Source organism: Primulina tabacum, chromosome 4, assembly GCF_025594145.1.
Source record: "Primulina tabacum isolate GXHZ01 chromosome 4, ASM2559414v2, whole genome shotgun sequence".
Lineage (NCBI taxonomy): Eukaryota > Viridiplantae > Streptophyta > Magnoliopsida > Lamiales > Gesneriaceae > Primulina > Primulina tabacum.
In genome coordinates this window covers 5,906,933-5,918,817 of record NC_134553.1, presented here as the reverse complement: position 1 = coordinate 5,918,817, position 11,885 = coordinate 5,906,933, and the positions used below count along the sequence as shown (strand labels likewise).

The following is an 11,885-nucleotide window of genomic DNA, read 5'->3' as shown; positions in this document are numbered from 1 at the left end:
TGTTAAATAATTTAACCAAATAAATTTATTATTATGAATTTGAAATAAATTATTGGATCTGGTTCGTAAATCGGGGTGAAAACGATTAATTAATTGAAGTGGCCCGTTTATCTATGGATAATGGGCCTGTCGGCAGGACGTTTGAAAAGGGTCCCACATAGGGTGTCGGCAAGAAAGATCTTAAAACTCCTCCAACGACTTCGCAAAAAATAAGGTATATTTCTTTCTATATGCGAAGAAGTGAGTAAAACATTTGTCAACCCTCACACCACCCGTTACATATCTGAGCATCTTCACCTTTTTATCATCTTCTTCTGCAGAAGAAAGTCGAAACGAAGCGGGACAAATTCTTGGGAGGCAGCAATGGAGGGTTTGATAAAGGGTTTGATCAATGTTGCATTGGACCGCATTGAAGGTGGTGGTGGGGATCAAAATGAAAGGGACGAGGAGCGGTCGAGATCCACTTGGGCTGAGGTTTGGTCAACCTATCGTTCTTGATTCTTGATCTTTGTATTTGATAAACATGTCTGTTTGAATGTTTTGCAGGTGGTCTCTGGCGATCAGCAACCCCATCAAAACCCCGGCTTCAGCGCTCATTCTGATGTTGGGCATACACAGGTGCCTTTTTACGTTCTGGATATATCTCTAAGACGTTATTCATATATATCAGTTATAAACTAGTCTTTTACAGGCATTTAATGGATCGTATAGTGTATATTGGGTTGTATATGATGGAAATTTCATCGCGGGTTTAGCATCTAGCCCATAGTATTTTGGGGGCGGTTCGATTCAATAGAATGTGTCTCTCGCCTTGCGTCTGGGCTCTATGATAGCTATGCAGTACACCTTGGGCTTCTAATAACTATGGTTCTTGATAAATTTTCTTGATCAGCAGTTATGCCAGAATTCAGGCCACGTTCAGTCTCCTTATTGGTTTTTTTCCCTTTTCTATGTGCTTTTGTTTGTTTTGGCAGCAGGAGGCTTATGGAAGAACCGGGGGATCAGAACACTCACTGGGATCACGAGCGAAGACGAGATATGGGCAGGTTAGTTCTTGTTTTTTCATTTTATTTCATCTTTTATCTGTCACATAGGAATGTTGCATAGAAAGGTGTTCAGTAAAATTTTCTACCAACTTGGATTGATGATTTCGTAAAACGCACGTGCACCAATTCTGTGGGTCCCAGGTGTATGAGAATGATATCAGGCTGTCAATTGGAATATTATTGGCGCAGGGAATCATACTGGATTCGTACTCGGGACGAAATATTGGGAGTACTATGAATGAGTTCACGATGGAAGACAATAAAATTTTCTCGCAATTTGGGACTATAAATTTTGTAAAGCAAGAATAAAAGTGATTAATTGCAAGCATGGTGCATAGACGTTGTACTAATGAATTAAGTTTTTATTCAGAGGAAAAGGAATCCAGGAGAACTTATTCTCGTAACAATAACAAAATTTGTATACCGTTGTTTCTGCTAAAATTTCAACTTTCATTGGTGGATGTTGTATAGGAGGGAGATGATGAAAGCAATGATGGTTGGGAGACAGTTCCCAAAAGATCTTCCAAATTGCATCACCAGGTCAAATTAAACATCATGAGAGATTCATTATTGCTTGATGTTTTTCCCAAACTTTAATATCAAACTCATTTTTTTTTTATATATTTTTGCATGTACATGTACAACAATGAGCTCGAGTGTTGGTTACCCTAATTATTTATCATGTATTTGTTGTTTATCGAGAAAAAAGTTTGCTCATCTGCTAATCAAAATTTTGGAATTTACAATAATTGAAAGTATGCAAAGTTCTTATGTATTTTTTAAAGTGTGAGCTAGATCATATCATGTAATGTAAGAAGTAAATAAACTTTCATAAAACATGTATTTTTTTCTTTCATATCCATGGGAATGAATATGTGGATGGTTTTCAATTTGCTCTTTTTTTTTCTTTGCCAAACAATCCGATTTCTCATCCTTAAGCATGATGTGGTTTGCAATTAGAGTTCTTGATCTTTATAATTCCTCATGTATTGAATGTGTAAAGTGTGAAACTTTTTTTTCACTTCCCAGTTTAATCACCCGTCTCCACCCTTGGACCAAAGCCTTTACTATTTTTATTATGCACCGAGGAACATTTTATTAGTGATAATTGATATTACTGATTGTAGATTTGAATATATCCCAGAATCAGATTAGGTATTAATGAAATTATAACATGATGTTATGTTAAATTTCTTTCCACGTCTACATTGTTATCTCATTACATATATGAAAAGGCAATCCAAACTAAAAGAAGTCAATAAAGTTCTTGTTCTTCGGGCATTGTTTTATAGAGGTGAATTTCAACAGTGAACTTTTTGTACTCCTTGTTGGATAGGTACATAAGGATCAATGGGACAGTTACAAACGTCCCCTCGATGAACAAGATTACTCTGGTGGGGTTGATTGTAGTGTTGATGTAGAACCGTCACAAGATGAGCTTGCTGACCTTTCAATGGCTCTTCAAAAACTTTGGGAACTTGACTCAAACCGTTTAGTGCCTGGAAAGGATTATCAGATTGATTGTGGGGAAGGAAAGAAGGTTTACCAAAGTGGAGATATGACGGAAGGAAGCTTATTTTCCTGGCTGAGTGAAGAAACTTTCAAGAGGCCCACGTTTTCAAGATTCTGTTCTCTTCTTGATAATTATAATCCACACGAAGGGTACAAAGAAGACATAACACCTCAAGAGAAGCAAGAGCAGGCAGCCTTCATAGAAGAGATAAGTAGAACTGGCCCAATCAAATATCTTCACAAGTATCTATCGGCTAAAGGCGTTGCACCTGAGAATTATCAGGATTTCAAGAGAGTGCTGACAAGTCTCTGGTTTGATCTTTATGGCCGGGGCGGTACATCTGGTTCTTCTTCTGCTTTTGAACATGTTTTTGTTGGAGAAATCAAGCAACGGGGAGAACAAGAAGTTTCGGGTTTTCATAACTGGATTCAGGTAGTTTTTGAACTCCTTTGCTGTCATTAAAACTTTTACTGAAGATGGTGTGCCGATTGAGCTTAATTGAATCAAATGGAAAGCAGAAGATTTTTAATTTGAATGTGATTCAAGTTGTTCCTGTAATTATGCAAATAGATAACATTTCCATCTGAATGTGCAAGGGCTATTGACAATTTTGTCATGATTCGGAAGTTACAGTTATTTCAACATTTAGTATTTAAATTCTGTGGCGTGGAATATGCTATCCCAAACTATCGTGCCATTCTATCCGTCTGAACTTGATTTCATAATTTGTTATTTATCCACAGCTAAAACATGTCTCTCTAAAAGTAAATGCAGCATATGTTCGCAAATTTGGAGGGACTTTTGTCAGTCAAGTTATGTTTGTGTTCTCATCTGATAATTGCCGGGGAACATCCTTTACAAATTTGCAAACTCTTTGGTTAGACAATAAGCAAATACTTGTGCCTTCCTTTTCTGCAGTTCTATTTAGAAGAAGCAAAGAGGAGGGTGGACTATCAAGGTTACATTTTTCCTCGAAGGCGTGGACAATTGGTAAGTTATTTGGCTTCTTAGCTAATTTATTTGTTAAGAATGCTATGGAAATGTGGAATGATCTGAAAATGTTGTTGGCCAATTAAATTCGCTTATTGTCTGAATGCAGTAGTGCCCAATGAATTATTGAAAATACAGTTAAATAGTAGAATTTGGATATGTGGTGGTTTGGTAATAGAATACTGATGTCAGGATTGGACTAGACGTTGAGTTCCTTGCATACTAAATCTAGCATATTCTCAGTTACCAGTATAATTGCGAAAATATTTCAGTTACTGGTTTGATACCAACATTCCGAGTGCATATTCTCCTAAAGCTGAACTCACTGAAGTATCATATATTTTACCCTCTGCTGATTTACTATAAATGATCAAAGAAATAGTAACTTTGTTCTTTTGAAATTTTTTTTGCTTCAATTTTTTTATATTTAGCTAAGGGGTTACGTTATAGAAAATAAGAGTTTGTGACATCTTATGTATTTCGATTATGAGAAATAACATTGTATCCGTTGGTTATAGTGGTTAAAGGATGCTGATCATGTGCTAGCAAATGTTTCTGAAGCTCCCAATGTGTGATAGTGAGCACAACTTGCATAGTGAGCACAACTTGCATGAGAAGGTCTATGGGCACCCGTAATAGCTTTCTCTTATGCTAGTGAAATATTACCTTTTTTATATATGATAGGATCGATTGTAGGTAGTCATTGAGCTACAATAGCTCGGTTCTTGAAATATTGAACACCGAGAAATTATATCGAGTTTGGTTTTCAAACCAAGGAAGACACTCAAATCATATCTAATACTAAACATTTTGAAAAGATTTAAAAGATATGCAAGTTGAACGTGTAAAAACGTTTTTGATTGAAGTATTTTATCAAATATCAATATTTTGGGTATTTGAAAAACACATAAAATGCTTCAACGATATATTTTAAAAACAGTAGTAATAATTAAATGCAATAAATAAATAGAGTAAGACACGAATTTGTTTATGGATGTTTGGATATTAACAACTTCTACGTCGTACAATTCTTTGTACAAACCCATTTCAACTTATTACTAACTCTTAACACATGTGATTATTGGATGCAACCTCACAATCCGCATAATGTTTAACGTCTCTTATTCCAAGATTTCAAACACAATCATGTTTTTGTGTGAAGACTTACTCATCTAAACTTTGAAGCTCAACTTTCATGTATACGTGTGAGTGATTGTATGTGAGGAATTTTACATTGTATGTATATATCAAATGTATCATCACAGTTGGGGTTGCTACCATTCTAATTAATTTCTTCATTTAGGTTGTCCATGTTTTGAATCTCCTACCAAAACTTGTATTTGATATTCAATATGTTGTATTTATGGTCTACAAGAATGATATATAGACATTAGATACAAGAATATGACTGTTTGAAAATGTTGTGTATGGATTCTGACATTGCAATCGTGAAATTCGTGTTTTTGGCCATTTTCTGAACCGAGATGTTATCAAATCGAGCTGATCAAACTGTGCTTATCTGATGGTCTGATCTGGTCTGTTATGAGCTTGAGCTGTTGGCTTGATCTGAGCTGTTGCCAAGCTAGTACAAGTCGCGCTGTTGGCTTTGCATTGTTGTAGCTCTTGGTTCGTCGATTTTTGAACAAAGTGATAAACATGAAAATTATAGTCATTTCTCTTACTTTCCATGGAATCAAGAATCACTCAATTTCAAGTTCGTATGAGAAAGATATGCTTGATAGATCGGTCTGTCAGCAATCTGGAACTTGTTCTTTATTCTGTGCAGAACTAGCAAATTCCCTTTGTAATGCAAACTAAATCGTTCCATTTGAATAATCGAGCTATGAGATATGACCAACATACCAAAACTTGTCAGACTGAGCCGATGGTTGTTTCCGTTTCCGTCAGCTCGATCTTTGCTTCTATGTGCCTTCATAATTTTACTCACTAAAAATTCTCAAATGCTTGCATTTTATGGCTCAGCAATTAGTGTTGAAACTAAACAGTGCAGGGTTTTGCAATCGTAAAAGTAGCCGAACCTGCTCTTCAGTGTCTGGATAATGTTAAGATATGATGAAGAATGAAATATATTAGTTAATAAATCTTGATGGTACTTGTGGAGTGTGGAATAATAATATTCTGCAGTTGGAATGAATATTATGAAAGGCTTGGAGCTGCGAGCTTGTTATTTGACATTATTATTCTTCTCTGGACGATGGGTCAGCTTGGCTGACTACCGTACCGAACATCAGATATTACAGTTGTGATAGACCCTTATATTTCAAAGGCCTGCTTTTAGCTCTAAAGTAGTTTACTTGTTTGTAGGATGCACAGAACCATTTAGTTGCGGAAAGAATGAGGTTGGATGAAAAACTTTTGTTTCTTCCAATTGAAACGATGAATCCTTAGATCCGATACATGAGAAGCTTCTCAAGAATTTGGCTCTAGTAAAACTAATAAGATAACCTTTCGAACTCTTTAGTTATTGATTAGGAATTAATACATTGTGTTTATGCATGATTTTTTTGTTCTTCGAGTGGAGACTTTTTGTTGTATTATGTTCATTAAAATTTTCCTTACAATGAGAGATGTCATGTCCATTTAGCACCTTTGTTTTGTTTCTTATGTTCTTGTTCAGTAAAAGATGACTCTTTGAGGCATCTTTATATAAATTTTACATGATTGTTAGATCCTATTACCTATATATATTGTGAGTGCATGTGTCTTGTTTGCGCAATTAGTGGTTGACATTTTTGTGGGGACTTTTACTTCACAAAGCTTGTGATTTTGATGGTGCAAAGAACAGCACAACTTCGATTGTCCATACTCATCACATGGGTCGCACGTTAATACCAACAAACCATGTTTATGTTCTGACATTTGTTCGTAGATGTCTCATTGTCTAGTGTTCCAGAAAAAAAAAAAGGATGCTCCTATATCAACCATTTTTTTCTGATTAGTTGTTATCTGAATCCTCCCTCTTGCAGCCCGACTCAGAGACGCAATTGCTTACCATCCAGTTCGAATGGAACGGTGTCCTAAAATCCGTGTCGAGCACTTTGGTAGGTGTGAGCCCTGAGTTTGAAGTGGCAATTTATACACTTTGCTTCTACTTGGGAGGAGAAGATAATCATGTTGAGCTCGGCCCGTACCCTGTAAATATCAAATGCTATCGTCTCGGCAACAGAATTGGATCTGCTTTTCCGATAGCTGACTGTTGAATAAATCCAATCTACATGTTGTATTTATATCTTTTACTGCCAAATTCTTAAGCTGTCTTATTATCATATATTATTGTTTTCTGATTTTGAGTCATCGACGGTGTGTGCATTATATATGGGTTGTATTCTATAAAATTATTTGTTAGAAATTTGGTCTAATTAATTAATAATATATTATGTATCCAAATTTTTTTAAAAAAAATAATAAAAACATCCTCAGGTTGATATGTCCACAATGCTTACTTTGGCCTCGGAGTCTGAGAGGCAGGCTGCCTAATAAATTCGAGTCTTTGGATCATATTGGACACATTTCTTCTACAGTTTAAACATGCGTCGCTTTCACTTTAAAAACTGTAAAAGTATATTACAATTGACTTTTGTTTTTCCTATTATTATGTAATAAACTGGTTGTCATCTCATTATGTTGAAGAAAATTTGTTGGATTTATCCGAAATTGTGAGATTTTGACTTCAAATATGGTCAGAGTCTCTTAGATCGAGGTTTTTCCCCTAACAATGGGTTTGTGTTCAAAATAATGGTGTTGTTAGATAGATAGAATTATAAAAATAAAATAAAATTGGTCCGATAATTATTTTTGATAAGAGAACGATTAACATGTGGTATTTTTGTTGTTACACGGTTTAAAATAAAAACTTAGGTTGTTATCGTTGACTACAGTTTAGCTTGGTAAAACGACAAATTATCGATCATACATCATCAGTTTATTCTAAAATTTTCAAAGCAGACGACGTCAAATTAAAAATTATTATTAACATAACAAGTTTATTGTTTAATCAATACGAGTGTGACACGTGAAGCACATGATTTTTTTTAATAAATTAGACTTTTGTGTGACTATGTGTGTGTGCGTGTTTTTTTTTTTAAGAACTGCGTGTATTTTATTTAATTAACGTTGCTAATTTTTTTTTATTTGGAGAATATTTAATGCTGTTATGGGGAAGATATTTTGTTGGAAACTTGTAAGACTAGGTCTCTTGTGAGACGGTCTCACGAATTTTTATCTGTGAACGGGTCAACCCTACCGATATTCACAATAAAATGTAATAAATCTACCCAAATAAGATATCTATCTCACAAAATACGACTCATGAAACTATCTCACACGAATTTTTGCCAACTTTACAAAGGCCATCCGTTGCATAGAAAAGACATGTTTTGTTTGATCTGCTCAGGAAGTCACGATTTGGAAAAAGGCAAGTTGCAGGCATGTCACGTAATCGGGCGGTTGATATATATATATATATATATATTTGACCACCTAATCGAGAATTATCTCAACTTTATTCAATGGATACACAAATTTTTTCATTAGAAAAAACAAAGTAAAATGTCAATTTGAACGTTGTTATAATATATACGTTTTGTATAATCAATTGTGGTCCTATAAACTATGTGTCGACGATTGATTTTGCTCGTATTGTTAAATTTATATAATTATATGGTTAAAAAAACATTACATGCACGATATTTATTATTGTAATTATAAAGTTTTAACAATAATATTAGTCATTTAATTATATAATTTTGAAAAAAAACGCAAAAATCGATGTTTTTTTCCAATAATTTATTTAGAAGAAATAAAACGACAATTTTATCAAAGAAAAACTTCAATTATAGACAAGAAACTCTTACATATTTAGTGTAATAAAAAAAAGGCTTATCAAAATAATCTTTTTTTTCAAATTTATTAACTACAATTCATACAATATAGTCTGATAAATATTTAAGATATAACACTACAAGTTTTAAATACACATAAAATAATAATCCCCACATCAATTTTGTGGATCCCTTCATACGAGAAGAATTATGTTCAAATATAATTATTTTATCTCAAAATTTAATTATATTTCACTGCAAAAAATAGGTAATTAATTTAAAATATTGTATTCCAATAAACCCATATATTCGAAAAACATATATGACAAAAATTTGTGTGAGACGGTCTCACGGGTCGTATTTTGTGAGACGGATCTCTTATTTGGGTCATCCATGAAAAAGTACTACTTTTTATGCTGAAGTATTACTTTTTATTGTGAATATCGGTAGGGTTGATCCGTCTCACAGATAAAGATTCGTGAGATCATCTCACAAAAAACCTACTCAACGTATATTTGATAGACCTTCCTCGAGTCAAACCTTCCATTAAGTAGATAAACAAGTTTGTAATCAGTCAACTTAATTGTGCAACATTTGCCTTCATCGATGTTACGTTAGGTTGAACCACGACGTATTTTAAATATAATTAATTTTACACAAATGTCTAATTTTTTGTTTTTATTATTATTATTTTATTTTTATCACTCCGCAATTCATGGCAAAGTCTATACGGGCAAACAAATAGGCATATATATTGTTTTATTCAGTAATCAATTCTAAAATGAAAAGATCTCTTGTAAGACATTGTTTCAAATAAAAATATTCGTGGGACGAGTCAACTTGACCCATAATCATATTAAAAATAATAATTTTGACAACAAAATTATATTTTTCATGAATTGGGCTGGGTCAGATATCTGTATCATTAAGTTAACTTATAAAACGATCTCACGAATCTTTTTTTTATTCAAAATTCCTAAAAACTTCTGTCATATTAAACAAGATGCTTGTATATGTATCGCCGTACCACTTGTATGATACAAGTGTATGTTCAATATCGATTGATAACTTATTCCATTCAACAGGTGCATTTTTTAAATCAATCGGGTTTAACCACGGATGAATAGCAATTATGGAGGACAAAACATAATATATTAATTATTTGACGCCATGCGTTAAATTTTTATCCTGGAACATAATATGGTAAAAATTGAAGAGCAGTGACGATATTATAAATTTATATATGTGAGAGAAGTCGACTCGGTCAACATTTTGAGTAAAATATAATATATTTGACATAAAAACTAATATTTGTTTACGAGTAAAATTAACTTCTGAAATGATATCTTGAAAAAAAAATTGAAAATTGAAAGGTCGGTATCCTATTAAAATGTGGGACGGCCATAAATAAATGTTAATGATTGATAAAAGTAAAGTGTATTTACCCATCATTCTTGAATTATTTAATACTTTGGACGCCGTGAGGTTGTATACACGTTGACAATTCAATGCTCTAATTAATTATTAATCAGTCGAACTGAATTAATTCAAAATTTTGATTCGGTTGACTTGATAATTCCGTTTTGAAATTATAAAAAAAACGATTAATTCGGTTTGGTTTTCGTAAAAATAATCGGTTAACAAATTATTAAATTAATAATTTTGATTTTTTTATTAAAAATTACGTATATTTATAATAATTTTTAACGTTTTTTATTTAATATTGTATAAAATTATTTTTATTTTAATTTCTTTTTATGAATAATGTGTTTTATTTTGATTAAAATAAAATATTTAAATTATTAAATTTATATATAATCTTTTTAATTTTAAATTTTTTTTAAAAAAATGGTTAATTCGGTAACCAACCGAAATAGTCGATTTTAATTTGAATCGATTAATTCGGTTTTAGTGAGAAACCGAACGAACCGAATGTTCACCCCTAAACGCAGTATCTCATGCTTATCAAGGTAATTAAATATAGGATCGAATTATTTGAATTATATATGTATAATAAGTTAGTAGTAATCTATACTTCTATACTATATTATTAAATGTGAAGACTTGATAATAATTACCTAGAGAGGACACCAATTTTTTCTTCCAATTTTATCCTTATATGATACTAATATTACACTTTGTTTTTTGTTTTTTTTTTCAATTTCCACACACAATCTTCCAATTTTACCCTTATATGATACAAATATTACATTTTTATTTTTTGTTTTCAATTTCCACACACACTTTTATTTTTATTTTTTTTATTTCAACAATTCAAATATCAATTTAGTCCCTCCATAATTTGTCAAATTTCACTTTAGTCCATCGATAATGAGAAAAAAGATTGTACACACGTATCGCGTGTGCAGAGTAACTAGTATATATTATATTTTTGGGACTCTTACCATATGATCCGAACTCGAATAGACTACTTTAAAAAATATATGATTTATTATATATAACATAATTATTATGCTAATTCTTAATTTTCATATATAATAAAAATATTCGATTTCAAAAATAAATATTTTTATACTTTTGCATGATGATGTATAGCTTAATGTTTGGTCTAAAGAAGAGCATTTGGCATAAATTTGGTTTGTTTCTTACACGCAAGGTCACAAACAAATGCGTCTCTTTTTTCTACTTTCTTTTTTTTGTTTGTTTTTTTTCCCCCCACTTTTAGTGGCTCGTAAATTATGATAAACACAAGGAGATTGAAGAGGATTACAAAGTGGCTGTCCACCATGTGTTCTTTGAGATAATATAAGTCAATACCAGATCATGCGTGCTCACAAAAGTGTGCATAATAAAAAAAACTATATATTAATCAAGTCAGTAAATCTATCTTTTCAATTTAATTCGATTCAGGTAATTATTATTATTTTTTTCAAATTACATGTGAATATTTTACTTTACTATCTATTTGATATTATATATTCATATCATCCTTTTTTCTTTCTTTTTTTTTTTTTTTATCTTTGAAGGAATATAAAAATAAAGATAGTTCAGACAGAAAATAAAAGACAAAAAATTACATTGTGATTGGTCATGTGACTTACATCTATCGGAAAAAAGTTTGAAGGGCTAAAACTCCATTATTATTTATTTTCTTCTCTTAATTTTAATGCAACGATCCCGGCTGTATATAGAGATGGCAATGAGATGTAACGGGGGCGGGTTTGTCATCCTCATCCCCGTCCTCGAATTCCATCATCACCCTCATATTCGTCCCGATCTCCGTTTTTTCGGGTTCAGGGAATTCCTAAACCCGAAACTTCGAGGATCAACTTCTCATCCCCGCCCCCATCCCCGTTTCAAAAATATTAATATGGCAAGACGATGACGGATTCAGATATTTTCTCAAACCAAAACTTGTTATTATCTATTATTATTAGTGATAATATTAATATTAATATCAATATTAATAATAATATTATTGATATAATAATACTATTATTTTATTATTGATATTATTTTCGAGACGGGTTCGGG

The 11,885-nt window shown here is 32.3% G+C and overlaps 1 protein-coding gene across 4 annotated transcripts; it reads left to right on the top strand.

Moving 5' to 3' along the window:
• The first annotated feature begins 230 nt into the window (after positions 1 to 230).
• Positions 231 to 6,940, top strand: LOC142542796 (uncharacterized). 4 transcript variants are annotated; one of them, XM_075649624.1, is made up of 7 exons: positions 232 to 474; positions 547 to 618; positions 978 to 1,046; positions 1,518 to 1,586; positions 2,383 to 2,991; positions 3,478 to 3,549; positions 6,537 to 6,940. In XM_075649624.1, exons 1-7 carry the CDS (start codon positions 364 to 366, stop codon positions 6,768 to 6,770), a joined length of 1,236 nt encoding a protein of 411 aa, XP_075505739.1. In that variant the 5' UTR covers positions 232 to 363; the 3' UTR covers positions 6,771 to 6,940. The 4 variants fall into 4 exon arrangements, with proteins under 4 accessions (XP_075505741.1, XP_075505740.1, XP_075505739.1 ...); XM_075649623.1 differs by having other exon boundaries at positions 975 to 1,046; XM_075649626.1 differs by lacking the exon at positions 1,518 to 1,586 and having other exon boundaries at positions 231 to 474.
• Positions 6,941 to 11,885: the final 4,945 nt, after the last annotated feature.

Excerpts from the sequence above, each read along its gene's own strand:
- LOC142542796 (XM_075649623.1), top strand. The coding sequence starts at position 364 with ATGGAGGGTTTGATAAAGGGTTTGATCAATGTTGCATTGGACCGCATT. Across the intron at positions 475-546 it reads CGAGATCCACTTGGGCTGAG|GTGGTCTCTGGCGATCAGCA; the intron begins GTTTGGTCAACC and ends AATGTTTTGCAG. Across the intron at positions 619-974 it reads CTGATGTTGGGCATACACAG|CAGGAGGCTTATGGAAGAAC; the intron begins GTGCCTTTTTAC and ends TTGTTTTGGCAG.